At 35.0% G+C, this 27066-nt stretch overlaps 1 protein-coding gene across 4 annotated transcripts in view; it reads right to left on the reverse strand.

Annotated features, from left to right (window-relative positions):
• LOC115627557 (cytosolic purine 5'-nucleotidase) overlaps positions 1-27066 on the reverse strand; it is a 52610-nt gene that overhangs the window by 2051 nt on the left and 23493 nt on the right. For 3 of the 4 annotated variants that reach the window (XM_030523278.1, XM_030523275.1, XM_030523277.1), the window contains 4 exons: positions 3123-3196; positions 2850-3063; positions 2618-2764; positions 2008-2128 (listed from right to left, as the gene is read on the reverse strand). In XM_030523278.1, coding sequence (XP_030379138.1) covers positions 2008-2128; positions 2618-2764; positions 2850-3063; positions 3123-3196 — 556 coding nt within the window. Of the gene's footprint in view, positions 1-2007; positions 2129-2617; positions 2765-2849; positions 3064-3122; positions 3197-13924; positions 14204-27066 lie in introns of those variants that run through there. The other variant, XM_030523276.1, reaches the window with a different exon arrangement.

Genomic DNA, 27066 nt, shown 5'->3' on the forward strand with positions numbered 1-27066 from the left:
AATGACTAATTCATTATTTTTATTATGTTGCGATTCGGCCTTTAACTTTGGCCATAACACCACAGTTTTACAGAATTCTAAGACTGCAGGTAATTGTTAAATCATTGCTTATGCGATGATAGTAGCGCCGTGATTCAAACCGTGAGTCAAATCTAGCCTGCTGGTTCCACATTTTGGCCACTTATTTACGCTTCAACAACCAGAGGTCCAAAAATGTTAAAAAGTATACATATTTATATTTACTCTTGCAATAAAACGCACATATTATGGTTGACAAAAATTGTTAAATACGAAATGGTCATCGGCGCATTCTAAATTATTGTTATACCCTGTGCCCAAAGGATGAAAGGGTATACTAGTTTTGTGCGCTCGTATGTAACAGGCAGAACGAGGCGTGGTAGATCCCACAAAGTGTATGTATATATTTTTTTGATCAGCATGATAAGACGAGTCGATCTATGTCTGTCTGTCTGTACGAACACCTGGATCTCAGCGACTATACGAGCTAGAGACACCAAATTTAGCACAAAGCTGCCTTAGTAAGAAACTTGTTTATTAAAATAAAACAAAATATGTATAAATTAGAAACTAAATAAAATAGATTTAAAAAAACAAAAGAAGATTGATTTAAATAGCAATAACCGAACACGCAGAGATGTGAAATGATAATGACCTATGTTCTGATGAGACTATATGAGTTAGAGACACCAAAGATGCCTTAGTAAGAAACTTGCTTATTAAAATACAACAAAATATAAATAAATTAGAAATTAAATTAAATAGATTTAGAAACAAAAGAAGATTGATTTAATTAGCAATAACCGAACAAGCAGAGATGTGAAATGATAATGACCTATGTTCTGATGAGACTATATGAGCTAGAGACACCAAAGATGCCTTAGTAAGAAACTTGCCTATTAAAATAAAACAAAATATTAATAAATTAGAAATTAAATTAAATAGATTTAGAAACAAAAGAAGATTGATTTAATTAGCAATAACCGAACAAGCAGAGATGTGAAATGATAATGACCTATGTTCTGATGAGACTATATGAGCTAGAGACACCAAAGATGCCTTAGTAAGAAACTTGCCTATTAAAATAAAACAAAATATTAATAAATTAGAAATTAAGTTAAATAGATTTAAAAAAAAACAAAAGAAGGTTGATTTAAATAGGAAGAACCGAACACACGGAGGTGTGAAATGTTGATGAGCTCCGCCTTTCGTTGGCGACATAAATATAGTTTGACAGCTAAGAAAAGTGTTGGAAAATATAAATAAATAAGTGCTGTAAATGATGTTTACCACCCTACTTTGATATTGAAATGAAGCTCATTTGCCTTAAATGCAAATGCTGGCCGTGGACCACTAAAAATTCAAAAGGAAATGCGAATGTTTGTGGGACTGTTATTGGTAAATCAACTTACTTCAAATACCAAGTCTGGTGAATATGTGCATATGTATGTATGTATATGCCCAAAATTTGGTGTCTCTATCTCTTATAGTCTCTGGGATCCAGTTGTTCAATCAGACAGACAGACAGACAGACGGACAGGGCTAGATCGACTCGTCTTGTCATGCTGAACAATAATAAATATACTTTGTGGGGTCTTAGTGCGCCTCCTTCTGCCTGTTACATTGTTCAGCTCGTGCAAACCTAATATAAATATTCTTGTACATTTCATGTACAGAGTATAAAAATACCGCTATTTATTTCATTCCAAAGAGAGTGTACAGATGGCGAGATAAGCTGCACATTTTGAAGCTATTCGAAACTATCACAAATATTTTGTATTCAAGAATTTCTTATGTCGACCCTCTTGAACCAAATCAAGGGCTACCAGACACAGGAATACAAATATAGGTTTTATTATTTTACCCAATTATGGTTGACTACAACTATTGTACAAGTACTTTAAGGGGATATCCTTCCTTAAAATATCTTCCTAGGCAGTACACACTCGTGGGATTAGTATAAATAGTCATGTAGGCCATGCTACTTACCTGAGTGGTGCGGCGCTTCAAGTCACCATCGGAATGCACCCAGTCGACGGCGCGGCGCACGTCCTGGAAAATCGACTTATAGGTAAAAAGAAAATCACCAGCTTTGATGCCGCGTTCAACGCTGTAGAGTAGAGTATAAGAATAAGAAGTAGAAGAAGAAGACGTGTTAAGTATGATGTGTGTGGTTCTGTGGATCAAGAAGCAAGAAGCAAGAGCTCGGTCTAAGTTTAGGGGGGGAATGGGAGCTGGGCCCAGACCCGGACCTGGAGGAGCAAGCTTAAAGGAGTAATGAGCGGCCAAAACAGAGTGTCAAAGGCAGAAAATGCGTATGTATGTGTCAGCCTGTGTGTGTGTGTGTGTGTGTGGCAAAGTTTTGGACTTAAGTCTGCTGCTGGCTGAACTTTTTAATTAAATTTACGCTGCCTATTTGTAATTGCGAAATTTGCTAAAACACACCCACATCCACATTCACATACTCGTAGTCATATGCAAAAAGTTGAAGGCTTTGTGCAACTGAAGACGACGCTTTTCCGTGTATTTGTTTCCCAACACAAATTGTGCGTGCTCGTCACTTTTTGACTTTGGGGAAAAGTTTTACTACGGGCCTTACCGAACAAATTCGCTGCTATTGGTAAAGAAATCCACTAGACAGGCCAGCAAATAGGTTTCCGGCAAATTGAAAAGCGTATTCAAGACATAGACACGGGACTCGTCCAGTTTGAGAAACTTGTTCGGATACAGTTCGTACACCTGGTGGCTAGAGAGAGAGAGAGAGAGAGAGCGAGAGAGAGAGACCCATATTAGTGATATATATTCGATAGTCTCAGTTGTTTAGAACCTACTGTTTGATGAACTCAAAACCATGCACACAAACAAGAATATTGCCGTAGGCGTCGACCTTCAGCAAGTTTCCGTAGAGCGTATCAAACCAGAGACCTCTCACGGGAAATGTCGGATCATACTCGAACTGCAATATCTCTTTTGGGTAGCCCATTGAGACCAAACGCTCCTTGACCAAATTAAAGCCAAGTTGCTCATACTGCGGCGAATTGTATTCTGCAAATAATTCATGGTTAGCATTTAAATAAACTTGCTTAGAAACTCACTCTACGCACCGGCCAATGTATAGTCCATGTCGAAGCCATAGTACTTGATGTTTTCCAAATGCAGCGATCTGTTGACAAAGACTCTGCAAAATCAAAGTGAAAAACAAAATTCGAACATTAATGAATTGTTCAGTAAATACTTAAAATGAATTCGGTATTTAGATAAAACTAAGTTTAAGTATCAAGTAAAACGAGTGGAATGTCCCGATTTTAGTGACGATATCGTAACTATCGAATGTGTTTATTTTTCTCGTGCAATGTTCGCTCAGAAACCCTACAAGTATATAGCATGCGATATCGTACGAAACTGTAAATTATATTTCCACTTTTTTATATTTTTAACGAAAGCTGTTATGTTTGCGATGTTCATAAGGACATATCTATATTGATTTGTCTTATTATACATACTATATATATATATATCAGAAAATGTAATCATTATAAGTGTTATATAAAAATTACAAAACAATGATTATTTTTTTATTTCACCATTTAATAATTAATTTGGAGTTCTACCTTACAAAAGCAAAAAAAATAAATAACAAAGATTATTCTTTACGTTTTATTTTTGCTTAAAAATAAAACTCAAGTTGTAATTTTGCCTTTTTCGTGGGAATAAGGACAAAATTTTTATATATCCTTAAACAATGACAACAAAATAAATAAACAACAAAAAAATAAAAATATATGTATATAGTAGATATATTTGGTACCAGTATTTACAAAAAATTATCATTGTTTTAATTTTTTCTTAAAAATTGTACATAAAGTAAACTTAAAAGCAATCATTATATTGTGAGAGAATGAATAAAACAAAAATATTTCAACCGTGGTGAATAAGCATAGATAATCCTTAAAGAAGGATATTGGCATAAAACTACTATGCGAGCTTGGGTTTTCCGCTTTAAAAAACAAAATAATCATTATTTGCGGTCCCTAATACATACCAGTTATAAATAAATATACATGTACCAGTAGTCTATAAAAAGTGCATTTAATTGAAAGTTTTTAATTGGCTCTTTTGTCCAAAATCAGTTCTCTACTTCAATGGCTGCTAGATCCAAGGACTGCTAAGAATTTTCAATTTAAATACATTTCACCCTATATCCTGAAACTAAAGGATCTTTTTTAATATCCAAATTTTACTATTTAAGAATCGCCATTTAAATAATGGTCGATTAAAAATAACACCGGGAGCTTCAAAATTCAGCTTGTCATTTATTTCAAGCACAATGATCGGCAGAATCGAATCTTTGTCTTGTTTAATATTCTCTTTAGATGCTTTCATATAAAAAAAAAGTGTTTACAAGTAATTTAGCATAAAAGTGTCATTGTTGTGCAAAAGTTCCGTTATAATTTAAAACAAAAGTCAATTGGTTTTTGGACGGAGCGCAGAATTTGTCACAAAATGGAGAGAGAAAAGGGGGAACAGATGCGAATAATACCTCCTAAATTAAGAAAGTCTGAGCAAAGGAAATGGACAGATGGAAGAGCTATAACGATTGTCCTATGCCAACAAGCCTCAAATTCCTTAATGGGATTAATCAACTGATATTCTCTATATCTATTTGATGGCGTAATGTTGACAGTGAACGAAGAAAGGAAGAAATTCCTACGACTGCTTAAAATTGTTTTAACACATTATTGCAGCTTTGGAATTTTCGTTATATTCGTTTTTGTAATAAATTTGTTGTTTTCATTATTTACGTAGCATTACAAAATATTTCAAAATGGTACAAAATGTACTTTTAATCTTGCATGAAAAACATTGCATTCATCATTATTTTGTTGACGTCAAATATGCAAATACAAACGCGTTTAATTATTATTGCAATTAATTATCAGTTGCTGCTGCTGCTGTTGTTGTTGTTGTTGTTGCATTTTTGTGTCAAAAGTGTCAAAAGTTTATCAATACCATGCGGAAAATTCGAATCATTGCCCCATTCAAACGGCTGGCTTTAAATTATGTGCAAAGTTTTCCACACGGCATCATGCAACTATGCTCGACATTTCATAAAATGCAATGTAATTTTCAATTTACAATTTGTGGCCCATTCCTGCGGTTGTCCAATTTTGCTGATCATTCATCGAATTTAACCGAATTTCCCTCTATATGTATATGTATGCAGTATGTATGCGGTCACAAGCCCTGCATTTACATTCGCTATACCCTACACGTTAGGTGAAAGGTTTAATTGGCTATGGCACATGGGTTTGAATAAGGGAAGAATATGTTTTAGGCATTATTCCGAGCTCTAAAACGTCTATTAAATAAATAGTTAAGAGTGCCTGTATAGCTGTTATTGAAATCTGATTAGATTGGTAATCAGCCGTTTTAAAATTTTCAAAATTCAATACTATATATTATTTAATTTATATTATAAGCCTATTTAATGAAAAACTTTGTATCATGCTGACCGTCCAATGCACTCTTACTATTTATACTTATTTTCCAAGTAAAAATCTACACACAAATTTATTTTATTTGATTTTTTTTTGAGAATTTTGCATGGGAATTGTTAAAATAATTTCAACAACATAATTCTTCACAATTAAGAAAGAGAGAAATGCAAACATATGTACACGTCTTGCCCTGAGTTGTTTGGCATTGCAAATTCTTTAAACAAACTAGCACAACAGTAGCCTTTGTAAGTTTCTCAACAGATACAGCATAATATCTGTTAAAATGTTAAGCAAACAATAACCCCAAAGACACATATACTTGTAATACATTTTTTTCTGAGAAAAGTAATGGTTTTACGATTTGCTAAAAGTGCTCAACATTTCAAACAAGAGATATTTTTGGCACTACTGAGTTGCCGCCAATACACAACATTTATATTTTCGTTAATACTCTCATTGCACAAAAATCTTTTGTATACAAATAAGTTGGAGTTGACAGGGATTTCTATAGCATTGCTAAAAGCAACTATATGTTTTTCAAAAGAATCTATTATATATCTAAATTGTTTGTTGAGGAGTTTTTTGCCCAAAGAAACGAAATCTGACCATGGATCGATGTTTACGATGTTTCGATGTTTTTCGGGGAAGCACATCACTTTATCGATGCACCCAATTTCTATTAACGAATTTTTAAAAATGTTTTATTGATGTTTAAACATAGGGAACTTTTTTTTTTATTTGTTATATTATTTAAAAAGCTAAGGTTTTGTATTAAAAGGTTTCAAAACAAATGATATTTTCACAAATTCAAAGAATATAACAAAGAAAGAATAACATACAAAAGAAAAATTCAGTGGTGGACAAGTAGTCGAACTAGAACATCGGGCATAAAACATCGATGTCTAAAAAAAAGATTATAACATCGATGTATCGTTGTTACATCGTTGTTTCGTTCGGCACTAGTAAGAATAGTGGGTCTCGGCACAGCCCAGGATATTTATTTATTTAAGTATTTCTCTTTTTAAACCCTGTAGCTGTGCTGGCAGAAGGAAGCATCTCAGCGAGCCCATAAAGTAAATGTATTCTTAATCAACCTGACGGGACGGATCGATCTAGCCATCACCGTCCGTCTGGATGAACGCCGGGCTTACGGAAACGGCTGAGCCCACATTGACCCAACTTGGCATGTAGGCTCTCCCTATTTATTTATTATTTGTTTTATTTTTTTGATTTTATAATAATTTTCTACTCTTGGTTTAAACTCTTTTGTTTAAATCGTTGAGTTCTTCTTTTTACTTCTACTATGGACGCTTTAAAGTTTTTTTTTTGTTGCGGTACAGAGTATTTCACAGTCGGAATTGCTCAACTGGTTTTATTTTATTTTTTTTTTGGTGGCAACTTTTTGTGTTAGCAATTAGTGCGACAAAATTGTTGTTGTATACTATACGTAGTTGATGGAGGGCAACGCCTACAGCCACAACTACAGCTGTGAACAGGCAGCTGTGGGCGGGAAAGTGCCCCGCCCCCGACAGGAGCATTAACGAACAGCAAAACTCATTAGCCGCATGAAAATTGGGAATGGCTGACTGCTCATTTCTTTTAGTCCTTTATGGCACATGCACTTTGCGTTTTTTTTTTGTTTTCTTTATTGGCACACATTCTTGCTCTTGGCTCGAGTGTGTGTATGTGTGTGTGTTTATTTATTTGGTGTCCTTTTTTTCAATTTGGCTCACTTGAAAATTTGCCAAATAAGCACAAACTTTGGCCCCGTGAAGTTCGCTGTTGTTGTTGTTGTTGCTGTTGTTAGCCCAAATTCGGACAAAGGGCATAAATCTGATGCAGTCGAGCCATACACACATACATACATATGTATGCATATATACGCGCATATAGGTGTGCTGAAAAATTGGCGCACTTGGTCATCTTTAATTGAAAATTTTTAAAACTTCGCTACTATCTTTATATCCATTGTTGTTTCAAATAATATATATATCCCCACCAGATTGTTGTATTCATTACATAATCTACAGTTGGGTCCTGGGATGAAGAAGAAGTTGTTGTAGTAACTGTTTATGGAGCCACATAAATCTACAGCACTAGGGAAGAAACCGAGATACTACTTCTAATAAAATATTTCAGGAAGCATTGAAAAAAAAACCAACTGCAATTTTTTGATTTCGGAAAAACAATATTCTGCGAGATATAGAATTTGATATCCAGCATAGACGTAGGCTTTGGAAAGGCTCTTTACTCGTTCCTTCCTTATTAAGCACGTTATTTTGGCGTAAAAGTCTTGGAAATCAGCATAAAAATAATATTTATTATTTATTTATTCATACACAAATAATAATGTCATTTATTGCATTTATCAATTAACAGCAAGCACATTTGAAGATTATTCCCCATACAGATATAAAAATTGAGAAATGCTGAAATAAAAGTACAGCAGTAAAATAAATTGTTGGCCCTATTAAGAATATTATGAGATGAAAACGCTTTTACATATAATTGTTATGTACAGAATTGTCTACAAATGTTTGTTACAGGAGACACTTTTATTTCTAAATTAACAGTTATATGAGGTCTATAATCTTGGTGTAGAAACAAATTGAAATCTTTTCTCAACCTATCTTCTTTATAAGATTGTGTGTTCTTGCGGATATTGCTAGCTATGGAGAGGCCAGGCGTTGAAAATTGTAGAAAATCGTTTGACTTTGTTAATAGGAAATGGCGAAAAAAATAAGAACATATATTCCTTTATAAAAATAAGAACAAAGAATCGACACTTTCACGTTTTCACTTTTATTATTATCACGATCAAGAAGTATTTCGGGCGGGTGCTTTCAACGTAATAAGGAGCGGTCATTAATTAAAATGCGCTTTTTTTGTCAAAAATTCAGAACCAATTTTTGGGTAACAGCAACAACAAGAACGATTCTATTTATTCGATTAAAATGCAATGAATTGTTGATTTGTATATATTTGACCCTTTTGGGTCAAATATCGATATATTCTTACGAATTATCGATCTGGTCATCACTGTTATTTATTTACATATTTATATTTTTTGACAACAATAATATATTTCTTTATTATTATACTCTGACAAATAACTGTCAATATATAAATAAAAGATAAGAAATTTAAATATACAAAAAAAGAAGAAAACAACATAAAACTTATAAACAAATTTTATGTATCAGCTAAGAAAGCCTAAATAGAAGAAATTTAATCAAATTACAATAATATGTAATAAAGTGTGGTCAGAGGCGTCAATAGAGCTACTAAATAAATAAAAAAAACGTAACAGAGAGAGGAAGCAAACTAATTTAAACAAAAATATTAAAACAAAGGAATCTCTGACATGGTGGGGGAAATATTAAAGTTCGACCACTCTTGAATCGCGTATACGACTCGTGGACCTCGCCACGCGATATACAAATATCGCCATAAGCTTATTTTATCAATTGAAACGTTTCGGAAAAAGTTTCAAAAGAGAACCCAATACTTCGATCGTAATTTTTGTACCGATAGCACATACACAGTGTTACTTTGTGTGCGATAACTCGGCTTCTATCCACTCGATTGCCATGAAAGAGTTTTATGGAGAAGGGGCAACTAAAATTTCTTTAAAAATGTTTACAAATAAATATATTTCGTCCATAATAAGCTATAATTGCAACTAATGTATAATTAAGTTAATTATATAAATTTCTCACTTAATTACGAAATATGGGAGGAGAATTATTTTATGAAGACAAAGCGCCTTCTTGGCTTTCAAACTGTCTGTTCCTTGGCACAAAACTAAGCTGCCATGCACCTTTGCATGAATGGATGCTTGGAAGGACATTAATATGTATGCATGGGACTAAAATTTATTTCCATTTTCCATTTCATTTGAAAATGTTTTAAAGCTGCTGCCAAAAACATTTTGCTGACTGCCTTAAAACTTACTTTCAGCGCTTTTTATAAACATTTTATTTTATTTGATTTTTTGTCTTGCTGGCGCCAAGGCGACGGCTCAGAAACTTGCCAAAAGTGTTTTTGTTGTTGTTGTTGTTGTTGTTGTTGTTGTTGTTGACTGGACAACTGGCTCTGGCACTGGCACTGGCATTGGCTCTAGCTCTATCTCTTTGGTGGGGCGTGTGTTGAAATAGGTGGATTTATGTAGTTGCCCAGGGACAAACATTTCATTTAACGAGCTTAACAAATTAATTGCCACATGCAGTTGCCGCCATTGGCAATAAGAAGAATAAGACAGGAGAAATGAAAATGTCTGCTCTGTTCTGCGAGTGTTTATTTATTTGAAAAGGCGCACTGCAAATAATCCACTGTACGGGAAATGTCGCTAATCTGCTGCACATTTCGTGCTTATTTGGTTGTCTACAGATTCAGATTGCGCAGCAATTAATAAATATTTGCAGACGAAAATAAATGCATGGCATAAATCAAGGCAATTATTTTTAGAAGCCCAACACCTAATTGTGGCAAATGTGCACAGAATTGTGCATTACCGGCAATAAATTCATTTTATTGCGTATCTACTACCAAGTTCATCAGCAAAACGGTTGAGTCTCAATAAATACAAACAATTGTCTAGCTTATGCAAATTATTAGACGCAGTTTGAAATCATTATCTGCAATTGAGTGAAACAGTTTAGATAGTCTTTTATGTTCAACTTAAACAGTTAAGTAGCTCTGGAGTCATTGAATGCATTCTTATCACCGCTTTCAGTAATTATTCAATAATTTAACAAAATGTTGCATGCTGGGCACTGTACGTGATAATGTACGGGTCAAAAAATGTTCAAAAAACAATCATTAAGAACAAATATCACTTTTTTTTTTGAGGGGAAAGACGATTACTGATAAACAAAATGCACGCCCGACTCTTTCAAAAAATCCTGCATTATTGAAACCGTTTATACCGTGTACCCGATGGGTAAAAAGGTATAAAATATATATATTCTTGATCAGCATGGCGAGTAAAATCGATCTAGACATGTCCGTCCGTCTGCCTGTGTATTCACCTATATCTCAGAGAATACGCAGATCTTATTACCGAACCCAAATAGTGCAATTTTTTCACTATAAATTTACAAATGTAATGTTAAATTGCAAAACTTTGGTCTCGTATATGAATGTAAAATGTTATGTTATAGCCCAAATCTGCAGGCCGATTCATATAATAAAACAAAGTGTATACATTTTTAATCAGCATGGCGTTTTGTCAACACTCTCCATAATTCTAAAGCTACATTAACTTTGAATAAGTAATAAATATATAATTCTCTACGCAAATTCTATTAATAAAAGTTATTAGTGAAAAAACTTCACTCTAGAACTACGCCCACAACCTGCAGGAGGGGGTTGGCCCTTCTTCCTTTTCTTTTTGCTTCTGGGTACAGCTGGGTGACCGTGAAAGGGTCAAGCTTGCTCGACTGTAGCATTCGGGTTTATGCCTTAGTTTTTGTGTGCAATGCAGAGTTGAACTAGACCAGAAAATGGGCACACATAATATATCTTTCTTTAGAATTCACCTATCACGATGACACCTATGTATCTATCTGTGAAATTTGGCTTAAATGTTTCAATTACGGCAGTTCTGGAGGAGTGGCGGTAAACTTGTATTTCATCGGATTTAGGAGTATCTGGATACTAAGATTGGTTAGTCTAGCTCTCATACTGTCCATGATCTTTGCGTTCATACAGACAGATGGACTCGTCTTGCCATACTGAAGGTTCTTCCTTTTACCCTTTGGATACTGGGTATATAAACTAATATATAGTGTATATTAAGGCTGCATAGGTTTCTCAACCAACAGTAAAGGCAAATTAAGAATAGTATTACTTAAATCGACATTTGTGCTACCTTTTTAAATGCCAACAATATTAGTTATTGCCCATTTTTATTTGTTCTTAGAAACCTAAGCGTCATACTTAAATAATAAAAAACAACAAGTGTTAGCAAGTTACCCGTCTGTGATAAGGTGACTGTCTATTAATAGTTTTCAAGTTCATTGCAATTTGTGACTGCCGGGCGATAAGACAGATAGGCAATCTATATAATGCATGTAAATATATGTATAAGTATATATATGTATATACATAGAAATAAATATGAGTATGTAGTATGTGCGTGCGCATTAGTCGCGCAAATCTTTCATTTAGTTTCGTTTTAGGAAATTTAAAAATAGTGCATAAATATAAATAGCCATAATATTTATTATTTGTTGAAAATGATTATTGCTGCCTTGCACTCGATTGCCACGCCTATGCGTTGCCACATTTAATTATATGGTACGTATGTGTTTTTATAATGCAACCTAAGCATATACATATGTACATACATATGTATGTACATATCTCTATGTATATACTTGTAATGATTATTTAGTTCAATCAACAAACTGCGTCACATCATTCACAGTTTCTCAACTTGTTTACCGTACAGTGTGAAATGTGGCGACTATTTCGAACTTCCATACATACTTGTATGTACATATGTATGTATGTATATACATATGTAAATATGCACACATACACTTTGAAAGATATTGATATGCTCTTTTGCCCTTAGCTTTAGAAGTTGTGTCGAGCTTTCACAAAATAGAGCATTACTTTCTTATTGCTTTTGAGTAGTATGTAAATAATGTCATTAGAGCATTACTTTCTTATTGCTTTTGAGTCGTATTTAAATAATGTCACTCTTCCGTTTCCGCTTTGTTTTTGTCTGACATTTTAGTTGTTGTAACATTTCATAGTTGCATGACGAACCGACTGCCCAAAATCTGTTTCAGTTAGGTTACAAGAAAGCGTTTAACCTCAACATTTAAAGAGTCCCTAGTCCCTACACCATAATACTCCCGAGGTACTGGACAAATAATCCCTTTCTGAAGAAAATTGTATGGAACAGGACATTTGAAAATGATAGAATCTGCTTCGTCGCACAGTGGGACCTTCTTCTTCTTTTCCTCCAAAGAAAAAAACGAACACCTATAAATGGGTAGTGTGGAAAAAAAACATTTTCTAAATGCAAAAGACATTATCTTTTATTAAATAAAGCATAACAACAATACTCCTAGCAATGCAATCAAAATAGCAATTATTTGTGATAACTGAAAGATGCAGTATTAGCAAAAAATTGGATTTATCGTTGCAATCTAAAAAAAAGGTCAGCTTCGAGTGCACATACAATATAACAATCCTGTAAGGATTTGCCGAAACAATCATCAAGAATAATGGCGGATATTCAGGGTATTAAGTGCTCTCTAATCAATTCAGTAAAATACCATAAATAACAAAAAATTCAATATTCATTACTATTTTGTTGGGCACACCACACATATTATTCTGTCCAGCCGAAAACATTTGTATTTTATGACTTGTTATTTTTTATAGTTTGTAAAGCCGTTTATTATTTGTTGTGCCATTGAAGCATGTTTATATTGAAAACTAAACTTCTTTGAGAAAAATCAAACAATATATTAAAGCCAAGCCTTTTATAAAAAAAAATACTTCACTCCTATTATTCTGTCCAGGTGAGTATCAACGATTTTGTTGAGAGTAAGATATTCTCTGGAAAATATTCCTATTAGATTAGTTATGGAAAACGTAGAGATTTTTGAATTTCGAATGTGGCAGAACATTGCAACCATTGTGGTATAAAAAATTGTAGAAACTAATTAAAGCAACAAATGAAACGACGTTAATGATTTCTGAAAAATGAGAATCGGAAAAAAAAGATGAGCGGAAGAAGAACTACAAAATATATATGAAGCAGCACAGATGCTGGTAGCTGAACACAAAAAAAAAAAACCATTTAATTATGGAATTCAAATACAAGTATTTAGAATTCAACTATTAATTTGAAATCGACCTAAGGTGTTAAGGAATAGAATTTGGGGCAGCGGCAGTTGTCCCTGAAGATCCAAAAAACTGAGTGGAACTAAGCAGTTAGGAAATGAAATTAAAGGAACATATCGTATTAACAACTTTTTAATTTATTTGAAAATCTGCAACTTTCTTGGCTTGTAAGCCGCCAAATAGTTTTTTGTCAGTGTAATATGTTTTATACGTTTACGCGTGTATATGGACGTGTCTAATACATTAATAACACCTATGTACTCGTTACGTGTACAAGTATATATGTTTATGCGAGTAAACATGTTATTGTCTATATATGTATGTATATTTTGTTATTATAATTGTTGTTATTTGTGTGTTGAGCATCGGAGGCTGAAAATTTAATTGGGCTGTTGACATTTGCAATGGGGCTTGAAAATGTGTTGAGTGCTGTTTTGTTTTTTTTTTTTTGTTTTTTTTTTGTATTCCACATGATTTTCAGAGTATTTTTAATGATATGCAAAAATTGAATGCAATGCACACACATTCACAAACACACTTACGCATTTTGAGGCGCATTGCTTGATGGCTCATTTGTTGTTGTTGTTGCTGTTGTTATTGCTGTTGTTTCTGCGGCTACATTTTGGCACTCTATATTATTTAAAGCTGCTACTCTGCTCTTGTAATTGTTGCTGTCGTCATCATTGTTGTTGCTCTGCAGCAACAACAACAGCTCGCTGCATTGCGCTTTTGTGCAACTGTCATTGGCAGCAGCTGCCGCAAAGCCCGCAGCGCCCCTGACAGTGGCACTGACATTGACAACGCTGCCGGCCATTTGAGCATTGTGTCCTAGTTGCTGTTGTTGTTGTTGTTGCTGTTGTTGTTGTTGTTGCTGTTGCTTTTGTTGTTGCTCTGGTTGTAACATCGTCGCTGTTGCATGCACATTTCTTTTGCAGCTCTCATTAAAACAATTGCAGTTTGAATAATCTTTTTTGCAATTGTTGTTGGGGCCGTGGTTGTTGTTGTTGTTGTTGTGTTTGTTGTCGTTGTTGCTGCTCGCGCTATTTTGCATTATCGTTACGACTATGGCTGTTGGTCAATTTTATACGCAATTTGCTTTTTATGAAGTGTTTAAATGCTGCTGGGTTATTTAATTTTAAATTTGTAATTTTTAATTGAGCTTTGATTCGATTTTACGCATAAGTTACAAATTAAAGGCAAAAACTAAACACGTCTGGCACACTCAGAGGCAACCCTGTCGGTCAAAATCGCTGCAACATTTCAATATTCGAAACAACCAAAAGAAAATTGTATTCAGCTAGTTATAAGCAGGAGAGTGCCCCCAAAAAAATGAGATAAAATATCAGGAGTTCGTAGAAATATTTGAAATTTCGTTCTGGTATTGAAAATACTTTTACAGCGAGTCTACAGAGCAGGTTTTGAAGGAACTTGCGATTGATTCGTTTCAGCCTATAATTATAATTATTAATCAGTGTGTTAAGCGCTCAGGTAATTTCGATTACTGATGAACGATTACTTAATCGAAAAAATAGTGTGATTACATCGATTGCGATTGGTGTTCTTTTTCTCTCAGTTGTTAAATAAAGTTGTAATTTTAAAGCCATGTTTACCAATCAGCAATAAGTAATCATTTACCAGAGACAGATCAATAATTGGCAATCGTTAAGCATTAAACGCCGATCGAAATTACTTGGGGAATTTTGATTATTGATTGATTATGATATTATTGATTATTCATGAAGATCCACAAATATTGTAGGATGTTGGAAATTCGTTTTAAAATGCAACTAAGGAAGAAGAAATTTAATAGAAACATAACTTATTATGCAATCGTGTTGGCCAACTCATCGAGCAGAGCAGTGCAGAACAGAGTAGCGCTGATCTGAGTAGGGTGGTGTGAGAGTGGAGGCCTGCATTTCATCCAAAAGCTGTAGTTGTTTCTGAAGCTGCTTATCTGTCATGGCAGCCAGCCAGTCAGTCAGCCAGTTCGAGGAAAATGCGCTCAGGACTGACTTGAAAACTCAACGCAGCATTCAAAATAACAACAACAATTTGATGAGGTAGACGAAGCTGGCTTAATAAAAGTGGCCAGGAAATGAAATGAGGCGGCTGCTGCTGCTGCCCCAACATCCTCAGCCTCAGCCCTATCCTCGCATACTTGTATTATAGCTTTCGCTTTAGTTTGTTCAACCAAGATAAGATTCTGAAGTATCCTTTTTCTCTCTAATACGAGTACATTAAGCTTTAAGGCATTGCTTAGAGACTGATATTCACTCTTCATTTTTATTAGTAGAGTATTAAAGAAAACTAATCAAATTTATGTTCTAAAAGCTTAATATTAGAAATACAAATGGCCATAAACAAATGCTTTCATTTATAAACATTTGTAAATAATATACAAAAATTAAAATGAAAATTGAATTTCCGGAAGCTGGAAAATGTAGTTTTATGTTTTATTCTTCAGTTAAAGAAATAACGAATGAATTGAACAGGCAAGGAAAAATATATGCTACGCACTTTTCCATAAATTCTTACACTATTTTCGTTTTCATTGGCAATATGTTTGTAAGAGGAGCAGTGCTTTATTAATTTGATGGAATCGGAAATGGGAAGCTGATATTTCAGAAGGTCCTTTTCATAAACAAGGCTTCTCTGCAGCAAACATTGACCAGTGCTGGCTCAAATGTGCGCCCAACTCTGCTCGCTAAGCTAAATGGCAATTTTGGCAAGAGAGCTTCTATTTTTGCTTTTGCAGTGCCTGTCTGCATTTGCACCGACATATAGAAAGTTATAGCTTGGAGCAGTGATGTGGCGACCACGAGCCAACGATGAGCTTATCCAACAGAGCTGTCCTGCCCGGGCTTAATAATGTTGCTTCTACACCCACACCTAAGATAGGAAGATGCAACAACACATCTACTGCACGTTGCAATGTTGAAGGGCAAACGCATTTTCATAAAGCAATCGCACGCATACTGGATACACAAACGCACAGACCCGCCACTCGTAGGGCATCGGAGAGGAGGACAGGGTGCGATGGAGGTAGGGAGACACAAATACAGGCGCCATGGAAACGCCAGTAACGCCATTTTGTCTGCCCGTCAAGGCTGTCAAAGTGTCGGAAAATGCAGACAGGGGGGAGACAGAGAGATTGTGTGAGAGAGAGAGAGTGGGCCGAGGGGGGGGGGGGGGGAGAGGGAAGTGTAGCTGTTGCAGTTCCTCTTGTTGTTTGTGTTGTTGTTGTCATACTCGCAGCACTCCAACCCATTGATGTTGGAGAGATAATTTCATTCAACTGTAAATGCAAGTGCAAAACTTTTTAGCCACCATGCGATTGCATGCATCAGATAATGATGAAACAGTGACGTGAGTGTGAAAATAGTTTATGTGTTTAGATATGGACGAGCGCATCTCTTCAACACATTTCATTGCAACCGACCTTGCAGACATGTCCTGCAGCTGTAGCTCCGGCAAATGGCAATCTATATGACCGGCTCTAACACTAATATTTATGATTTTCATACCCTGTACCTGAAGGCTTCTACAAGAAATGTAACAGGCAAAAGGAATAATCTTCCACCGCATCACGTATATGTATTTTTAACAAGCATGAACACTCCGTCTGTCTGTATGAACGCCTGGTTTGTGGAAACGGCTGAGTCCACATTGACCAAACTTGGTATGTAGACTCTCCTAATCTTCAAGCATTACGAGTTTATTTTATTTTTGTTTATTTTTCCTCCCTCCCCTCGCTACAGGCTTTCGTCAATAATGTGCACATTTTTCCACATAAACCAAACTTTTCATAAGAAATAAATAAATACATAGCTATTTACTATTTTGTTTTCAATTTAATTTGAATCGATCAATTCTAAGAAGAGGTCTTAGCGCCCATCTTCTGCTTTTTTTTTGTAGCCAAGCCTGGTCCTGTATAAATTCTTTGCGACTGCATTTAGAGTCACGCGCCCATCCCAATAGCTTGGCCCTCTCCCCATTTCTCACAGTTATTCGCAGCAATAGGGCGTCTAGAGTTTTTGTTGCTGTTTATGCTGCACTGCTGCTGCTGCTGCTGCTGTTGCAGCTCCTTCTGCTGATTAGATTCATGATGATGTACGCAACTGTTGCCAATTACTTGGCCATGCAATGTCATGCCATCATGTCTTGCAGTGTCCTGTGAAACACATGCGCTTGAAGTTGCAGTTGGCGCTGGCATTTCGAGCCATATAATGGCCATAAAAACACAATCTCATTTCACAATCTCACCCATTCCCGGGTGGGGACCCCCTTTGCCTTCCACTCTCTCCCCCTTCGCATCCCCGGAGCTCAGCACGCGCGTTCCATAATTCAGAAATCAAAATTCATAGCATTTCATGACATGCACAAGTTTATTAATTTCATTTTTATTTTTAGTTTTCGCAATACTACTCGTATATAAAAAGTTACTTATGCATGTTATACATACTACTACTATCTATTGCAATCATTTTTTGTTCTCTTACCTATCTGTCATTACCGTATCTGGCATTATTTAAATCCCAGCTTGCCTCTTTGTCTGCCTTGTTGCCTGCCTCCTAGCTGATATCACAATCAATATGATGAATATTTTACTACAAGTAGTTTTTGCTAAATATGCTGCCCCCCAAAATATTCTTTTCACAAATAATTTAATGGATAAAAAATGTATCCGTCAGTAGAAATACAATCATATAGAACCTAAGCAGAAAAAAATGTAATATTTTAAAAAAGGTTTATTATAGAAATTATTTCCCTATTCTTTAATTTGTGAAGACCACCTACGAGTATATATAGTATATCTGTGGACACGGCCATATTCCTAACCTGTTCAACAACAATCATTTGAAATGCTTTAAGCTCTTTATAAATACCGGGCACTGTAATCATTATGGGTATTATTATTAACCGATTAATTTTGCGTTATACTTTACAACTCAACCAATAATTGTTAGATTTTGAAGCAAAAAACTCACAATATAATGATTATTCTTTTAGTTTTATTTTTTGATCAAACGAAAAACTTAAGCTGTAATATTGACTTTTCGTGAGGAATAAGGATAACATTTATACATATCCTTATACAATGAGCCACGACGAACCTCTTAAGTCCCGTTTTGGGCTAAAAACACATCGTTAAAAAAAAATATGTTCTTACTTATACTTTTATATACATTTAAAATTTTCATTTTTTATCAATGTTTTCTCATTGTTTAGGGATATATATAAATGTATATAAAAAAAAACAAAATAATCATTATTTGCGGTCCCTTTATCTAGCATACAATCTCCTGCATTGCCAAAAGTATTATGACTTAACCATATAGTGAGATATTCCAATAGCGACCTCCTTAGTGTTGAAATTGTTTGACAAAGCTTGGCAAGTTGTGCGAAAAAAAGCCATCATGTATGTATGCTCTATATAGACTCCAAAACCGCTCAACCGATGTTCATCAAGTTTTGTGGCAATATTTTGTGAAGTTTCTTGGCGATTGAACGAATAGCATTTTTTTAGATTTTTCTAATTTTTTTCAAGAATTTTGTTTTTTTTTTCCCCTAAAAATTACTCCATTAATGGATTTTTTCGATTTTCCTGCCATACTACATATATATGTATGTTCGCATGACGTAGTATTTATTGTACTATATGCCGTAGCTCTCGGCACGCGCTAAAGTAATTTGCTATTTGGTAGTTCCTTTAGGAACTTTACAGAGTGTCGCAAAAGAAATATCATATTGTAAATAAATTTATAATTGTAAGGAAAAATATTAAGCCCAGTAAAGGCGGGTGAGACCTTAACTATTAACTTTTTAAATAGTTATCTAAAGCCCCTTCAGAATTAAATAAATATGTTTAGGTCGAGGATATGGATTGGAAAATAATAAGTATATGGATCGGGGCGTCCATTTCCATACGTAAGTATATATGTGAGTATGTGTTGGGCTGGGGGGGGGGGGTCATTTGCTACACACACACACACACACACACACACAATACTATAATTATTATCAGCCTTATCTAGAAATTGTAAGCTGATTTCGTTGCAACTCTACCTGCTGGTGCTGCTGTTGATTCAGTTGTTGGCACCAGGGCATGTGCTAATCGCCAACTAGTACGAGTATGTATTATAATATATGACCTTACAGTCTGTCTGTCGCTGATAAGAGTCGCTTGTGAATGTATCTGCTGGCAGCTCTTGAAGCCGTTGCACAGGCAGAGAGCCGATAGTTTTTGCGGTCTAATTAAAATTGAAATTGCCAGAAGGGCTGACAACAGATAGTTGGTTGCATTTATGAACAAGCACATGCCAGTGTGGTCTACTGGTCAACCGCAAGCCGTTGGGCAGGCAGGCACGAACGAACGAAGGACTCGAAGCAGTTGGCCCATAATTGAGTTAATAGGGAAAAACCGCAAAGTCTAACAGACCGGGCCCAAGTATGCACAACTTGTGGGCTAAACAACAGGATTAAGGTGACTTTGTGGTCTAAAGCTAGTATGAGGCAGCTTTGGGGCGAAATTTAATAACGCACTACATTTATCTCCACGCACAGAAACTAACTTTTTATATCTGCTTAATAAATGGCCAACAATTTTTTACTGGCACACCATTTTTTAAATTTTCCTCATCCTTTTTTTGGTTGGCATTTTTCCTCCGTGCCTGCTCTCTACAGAGCTTTTTCCATGCAACAATTAAGTGCATAATCAGCGTTTCGTTTAAAAATGTAACTTTATGTTGTTATTGCTGCTGTTTTTTTTTTGTCGCACATAAATAAGCGTTCAATAACATGAACATCATTTTTCCATAAGAAAATGTGTAAATAAATCAATTAGTTTAAATTGAATTCCATGCCCGTGAATTGAAATTCAACGCCTACGGTTGAGCTGATTAAGCGATATTGGTAATGATTGAGTGGATATATACAAATGAGTTATTAATTTAATAATGGGAACAGTATTGTTTTCCGGCATTAAAAGGGAAGTTTCGTTGATTATGGCAGCTGTCAACACTTTTGTTTAAACTTTCTTTGGTACAAATACTGGATGCTTTAAATACAAAATATTTGGCTTCTCAATATCAAGTAATAATTATTCAAAAAAATGCAATTGAAAATAAAATCACTATTCTGCAAATTATATGACATAATTTACAAAAAGGTTAAAAATTAGAACTTCTCCGTTATACAAGTAAGATGACTTTTAGGTACATCATTTTTACAATACTCTATTTGCTGTCGATATCTTAGAAAACAAAACTGCTATTCAATGTAAGAGTTTTTAAATTTTTGTTTTTAAATTTCATAAGTATTCTTTCCAGATTGTATATATTTTAGCTGCCAGCTCCAGTCTTTTTGGAGCATTAAAAAAATTAATAATTGTTAATAGAATACACAAGGAATAGTTTGTTACATTCAGGTCTACTCAACTCTTGCATAGATGACTTTAAAATAAAATTCTCAAATCTGTAAGCGGAGCTACTTCTTCGTTTTAAGATGACATAGAAGGCAGACTTTTGGTTATATCATCTTTTTAATACTGTATTTGGTTTCGATGTGTTTTTTTTTTTTAAACAAAAACGCTATTAAATTTTTTGTAAATTGGTTATATATTTTAAATTCATTAAAATAATTAATAATTGTTAATAGAATACACAAGGAGTAGACTCTGAGAGAGTAGAGAGACAGGTCTACTCAACTCTTGTATAGTAGCCTGTAAAGCAGGAGAGAATCTTACACTCGAGCAAGACGGACAATCGGGAGAAGAAGAATGTTCTTACAAAAGGACAGGTGGATATGTCAGTATCGATTATTTACTTATAAGTATCGATACCAGTAAGCCAGCCAAGTCTTCTTCTAGGGTACACGGTATGAAAATCCAAAAATTTCAAGCATTTATGCCTTAATAAAGAAATTTTATTTTCAAAAGCGAATGAATTTCTCCTCCAGAACGTTTGATTCGAATATTCCTTAACCAGAATGAAGTCAAAGTTTTCGAAGGAAGCAAATCTGAAGTTTTTAGAGTGGAACAAGAACTTTATGTTTATGTTGCAATTCATTGAGGACTCATTGGGGACTCTCTTGACAGCTTTACATTTTGAAAAGCAAATACAAAGTACACCTGATGACCCCTCCCCCCCCCCCCCCCACTCTGAGGCGGTTCAAATATTGCAGCCGCTATTTTATTTTCGTTTCAAAGATAATAAGATAAGCATTTGTGGTAAACAAACACGAAATGGTTCTTGAATTTTTGAAGTGAATTGAATTTAAAATGTCGTTTGGTAACTTTTATGGCAGCCAGCACGCAAGTCAACGAAATTGCTGCCAAAACTTGAGTTCCGAAATGATGAAGTAACTTTCTTATTTGCATGTGTAGTAATCGTGATGGGCAAGGTGTTGAAAATTAATTCGATAACACGTACTTAATTGCATATAATTGCACTCACGCAAGTAGTATCGATAAAACAAGCAATCGAGTATATTTGCGGCGGTTTCTTTAAGCTCGCCAATAATTGGCTCGTTTCGCTTGTTTCAAAATGTTTTTTGTGTTTGTTGTATGGGCAGCATTTTTGTTGAAGTGCGTACTTCAAAATAATCATGGAAAGCCAGAGTAGAGACGCTTTTTTTTTTGTTGCCAACTGAAGGGTCTTTAATTGGGCTATGTGTGCCGAAGGACCCTAGCCTTCGTTCTAGCTGTTTAACGAGTGTGTGGTTATTTAATGCCCAAAAGCTCTCGACAGGCTACATGGCACATTGTAATTAATACAAAGGAGATCTTCACAAAGCAAAAATTCAACTGGCGAGACCACAGGGCGTAACATTCAAAAAACAAGAAAATTAAAATAGGAGAGCTGTACAAAAAATTTCACTACAAAATGCAATTAAACACTCAAGGCAACGCGGCGCCGTTAAAAGCAACAAAAAAAAAAAAAAAAAAATGGACGAATGAAAAGGCATTTTGAACACATACACACACATACAAACATAGACACACACACACATTCACATTCACAGGCAATAGTTGAGCCCTTTGGCTGCTCTTTACACTTCCCGACACCGTCTAATCCGCACTTCGACCGAACGTCAACTGGCAGTCAAAACATTCGTCCGTCGCACCCAAGCGCTGCTCTGAAACATGTTTAGACGGACCGCCGACAGACCGACAGACCGCCCGCCCAATTCTAGAGGTATACGTATCGGCGCACCGGTACGGTTGCGTGGGCCGTGCGCCGTAGACGTCGACGTTCCCGTGGCTGTGCGTGCGACTAATTTGGGCGCGAAAATCATGCACGGAAACAACATTCATGTGCGAATAAAAAAAAAAAAAAAACACATAAAACTTAAAACTTTCTATTTTCAAGTACAGTGCAATAATCGGACTTGACGTGCCAATCAGACTCATACTATACCGTGTTGATTTCATAATGTAAGCCTCTGTTGCCTCTTGATTCCCATTTCGATAATATCTCCGTAATTTTTTAAGCTCCAGAGTTGTCTAATGCTTTTTTGAGCGCCTTTTAATTTATATATTTAACTAAAATTGTTAATAAATGTTTTCATATTTCATAATCGGGTGCTCAATATTTTCCCATATTTTCAGTTTTACAAGTTTTACTCACAGATAGTGAGATTTTTTGGGAATTTTATTTGATAATATTTTTATTTTAGTTTTTAATGAGTTTAATTTTTTGATGGCACAGTTTTTGTGTGTTTTCTAGTAGGTCTGGGCATTGACTATACTCGATATTAAAATTGTTTCATTTGGAAAGCTTAAAGCAGCAAGTTTTTGAAGAATTCATGGTATTTTAAATCGTTTTACAATTATAGTAAATATTAGATTTATACCGTGTTGGGTTTATAATGAAAGCCTCTCTTGTCTCTAGTTTCCCATTTCGATAAGATCCCTATAATTTATTAAGTTCAAGAGTTGTCTAAAGATTTCTTGAAGAGCTTTTAATTTGTAGTTATGTGTACCTCAGTGTTTTCATATTTCTAGAATGTTCCCATAATTTTTTTACTGGTATCTGGTTTATTAATTTTATAGGACAATATATTTTTTTAGAAGTGCATCAACTATAATCGGTATTAAAATTGGTTTATTTGGAAAGTTTGAAATGGTAATTTTTTGAAGAAATAATGAAATAATGAAATGCTTATATTATAATAGATATTAGATTTATACCGTGTTGAGTTTATAGTGAAAGCCTCTGTTGTCTATTGTTTCCCATTTCGATAATATGCCTAAAATTGGTTTAGCTCGAGAGCTGTCTAATGCTTTCTTGAGAGGCTTTTAATTTGTATGTGTAACTACAAATTGTTACTAAATATTTTCATAATTCATAATCGGGTGCACAATATTTTTCCATATTTTCATTTTTAAAAGTTTTTCTGGTATCTGTGAGATGAGCGAGTTTTTTTTGTTTTGATCGAAATGATGATTTAAGCAGTTTAATTTTTGTATAAGACATTGTTTTTTTTCTTTAGTAGGTCTTCGTAATAAAATTGTTGTATTTGAAAAGTTTAAAGCAGTCATTTTTAAAGAAATTATATTCCAAATAATTATACTGTAATAGAGCTATGTTTATCATAACGAGAAAGTACCAACAAATTAATATTGCTCTGGAAATATTGGAGTGAAGTGAATTAATAGATTTTGTATTCCTAAATAAATATTTTAGACTTCGGGCTTGAACTAGTATTATAAGTATTATTTGTGCAAGCATAGATTTCGAATAGTTATTAATAAATCGCCGAAATGACACTATGGAAAAGTCGAAAATATATATACATATATATAGACTAAAAATGACGATTTTTAGAAACAGAAAGTGCGTTTAAAAATTTTCCTCATTTTCTATACCACTTGAGAAATTTTGGTTTGGTTTTGAGACAAATACTTGTACACACTGTGCGTTGCGTGATAGTTTGATGGACGGCATAGTTGCTGGGGAGGGGAGGGGTGGGGACTATGTCTAGATGAATGTGTTTCAATTGATTGAGAGCGGCTTAGCCCGCTGAATGGCGGGGTTAATTAGCAAACGGCAGCAGCCACAACAACAGAGGGCAGAGGGCAGATGAGGGCACACAAGTTGCAATTAAAATGGGCCCCTTTCTATGTTCCCCTAACACCTGCACACACACACATACTCGTACATACATATGTACATACTTGATAACCCCAATAAACTGATGTGCCCACAGTCAAGGGCAAAAGGCATATAGAATTGCTGGGGCTCTGCGCTGAGTATTGGACAAAGGCCAACAAGTGCCGACGACATGATTTTCATTGATAAAAAAAGAGAAGAATAAAAAATAAACAAGCAAATTAAATTGAAACGCATTGTTGCCATTGTTGTTGTTGTCCCTGCTGCTGTTCCTGCTGCTGTGAGTTAATCTAATTGGCTTTTGCTTGAGTTGAGCATTTTGTGTTGGCCTGACAACAGCAACGACAAAAACAATAACAACAACAACAACAACAGCAATAACAATTGAATAGTACCGTGAATGGGCGGCTGCTTTGATATGTAGCATAAATTTTTGCGTATGGCAAGTCAAAGAGCATCCGTAAGCCATACACCCACACATTCATTTGCACTCGCACACATATGTACGTATATTACACACACACAGCCACACACACATACGAGCATGTGTGGCACAATAATGAGTGCGAGCGAGTGCTTGATGTAGCTAATTTTCATCGGAAATGCTAAGCTTAACAAAATGGTATGCCCTAAATGAGCGACATTCAAATGAAATTATACTTAGCTTTAAAATGATTTTTAGCGGAAACACAGTCGCGCGTTTTGTTCGACAAACTACTAACTATGTACTTAGTACTAGTACTATATAATGCTTAAAAAGAAACAGCAGTAACGTGCAGAGTGAAATGCTCTCTAATTACGCAGAAGCTCATGACATGGCGTGGAAAGAAGACAACCGCGCTTCCTTTTATACTGCCTGGCAACCCAAGATACCAGATTAATAGACAGTCCTCTAACTATATTAACAGCCAAGCCTTTGGCATGTCTCTGAAGAAATAATAAGAAGCGAATCGAGCAATGAAGTATTCGATATTTGAAATAGATTTCGTAACTGGAGAGCCAGATACCCAAATACCAGATTGACAGACGGTTCTTCATCTACATTAAAAGCCAAGCCATAACAAGTCTCTGAAAAAATAACAAGAAGCGAATCGAGCAAAGACAGTCCTTCACCCATATAAAAAGCCAAGCCTTTGGCAAGTCTCTGAAGAAATAATAAGAAGCGAATCGGGCAATGACCTATTCGATATTTAAAAACTCCCCCAGAATCGATTTTCGTATCTAGAGAAAAGATCGAGGCAGTAGGCGTTCATTCAATATCTGCTTCTGCGAAGTCTGTACACGAATCCATCGACAATATGGTTTTATTATGAGTTCTGTAAACCTCTACTGATGACTGCAAATTGAAATCAGTATCGTTTTATACTCTGTACCCAAACGGTAAAAGGGTATACTAATTTGGTGCGAATCTTTGTGACACACAGACCTATCACCCCACCCCCCAAAAAAAATTGTTTTTCTTGAGCAGGACGACAAAACGATATATGTAGCCATGTCCATCTGTCCGTCTGTATGAACGCAAGGATCTCAGAAGATACAAAAGCTAGAATTACCAAACTTGGTATCCAGGTTCCTCCAAGCCTTAGGCAGATCAAGTTTGTTAATTTTTTCTGATACACCCCCACTCCCCCGCAATTCGCGTTTTTTCCATAACTCGCGTAATTTTTGCAATTTGTACTCAGAAAAATACCTCCAGTTAGTTGAAACTGTTCAGAAACATATGTCAGCATTTATGTATGTAAAAAGTGAATTTTAATTATTTAATTAAATGAATTTTTTTAATAGATTAAATTTTTTAAAATAATTGTTGAACTTTTTCTGGGAATGGGTAGAGTGTATTTAAGAATTGAGCCCGCTCGACTCCAGCATTCCTTTCTTGTTTTTTTTCTAAATTCTTTTGAAAAGATCTCTCTTTACTTGTAGTAGGTAGCTTAGGCGGAGCCACTTCTAGCATTTAATTTAGGATCTAATTAAAGAGTATAGATTCGGAATCGAAGTCAAAAAATATACATAGTTGCGTAATTTATTGATGGCTATACAGACTTGTTGTTACAAAGATGATATTTTTTGTGTAATTTAAAGCTGGAATTCAATATCATCTTAGCAGGTGTTCTCCGCCGACTAAGCGTGTTTTGTTTAATACTTTTGCGCATTTCCTTGACTTAGTTAGCGTTGGATGGTGTCCATTACAATGTCAATAAATCTTATTCTCTCCTAAGCAAATAAAAGCCAAGTCACCTCAGCCAGATGTGGTCTGCAAAGTCCCATAGAGAAACTTTGGGGAATCCCTTCAAGCGAGGTGTATATGCAGCTACTGTTGCATTCCCTCAAAGCATGGTTAATTGATTGCTAGACTACACAAATAAGAGAATAAATAATAGTAATGGAGGACATATCAAGAAATTTAACGTTTAGGTATAATAAGAACGGAAACTAATTTTTTTGTTTGCGGAAAATATTTAACTTTACTATTTTCTTAATTCACATCAACAACCTTATTTCTAAGCTCCTCGTTTAATTATTTTGTATATAAGGTGCCATTACTCATCATCTGATATAATAATTGTCCTTTT

The sequence above is a fragment of the Scaptodrosophila lebanonensis genome, unplaced genomic scaffold, assembly GCF_003285725.1.
Source record: "Scaptodrosophila lebanonensis strain 11010-0011.00,11010-0021.00 unplaced genomic scaffold, SlebRS2 tig00000096-arrow-pilon, whole genome shotgun sequence".
NCBI classification, from domain to species: domain Eukaryota; kingdom Metazoa; phylum Arthropoda; class Insecta; order Diptera; family Drosophilidae; genus Scaptodrosophila; species Scaptodrosophila lebanonensis.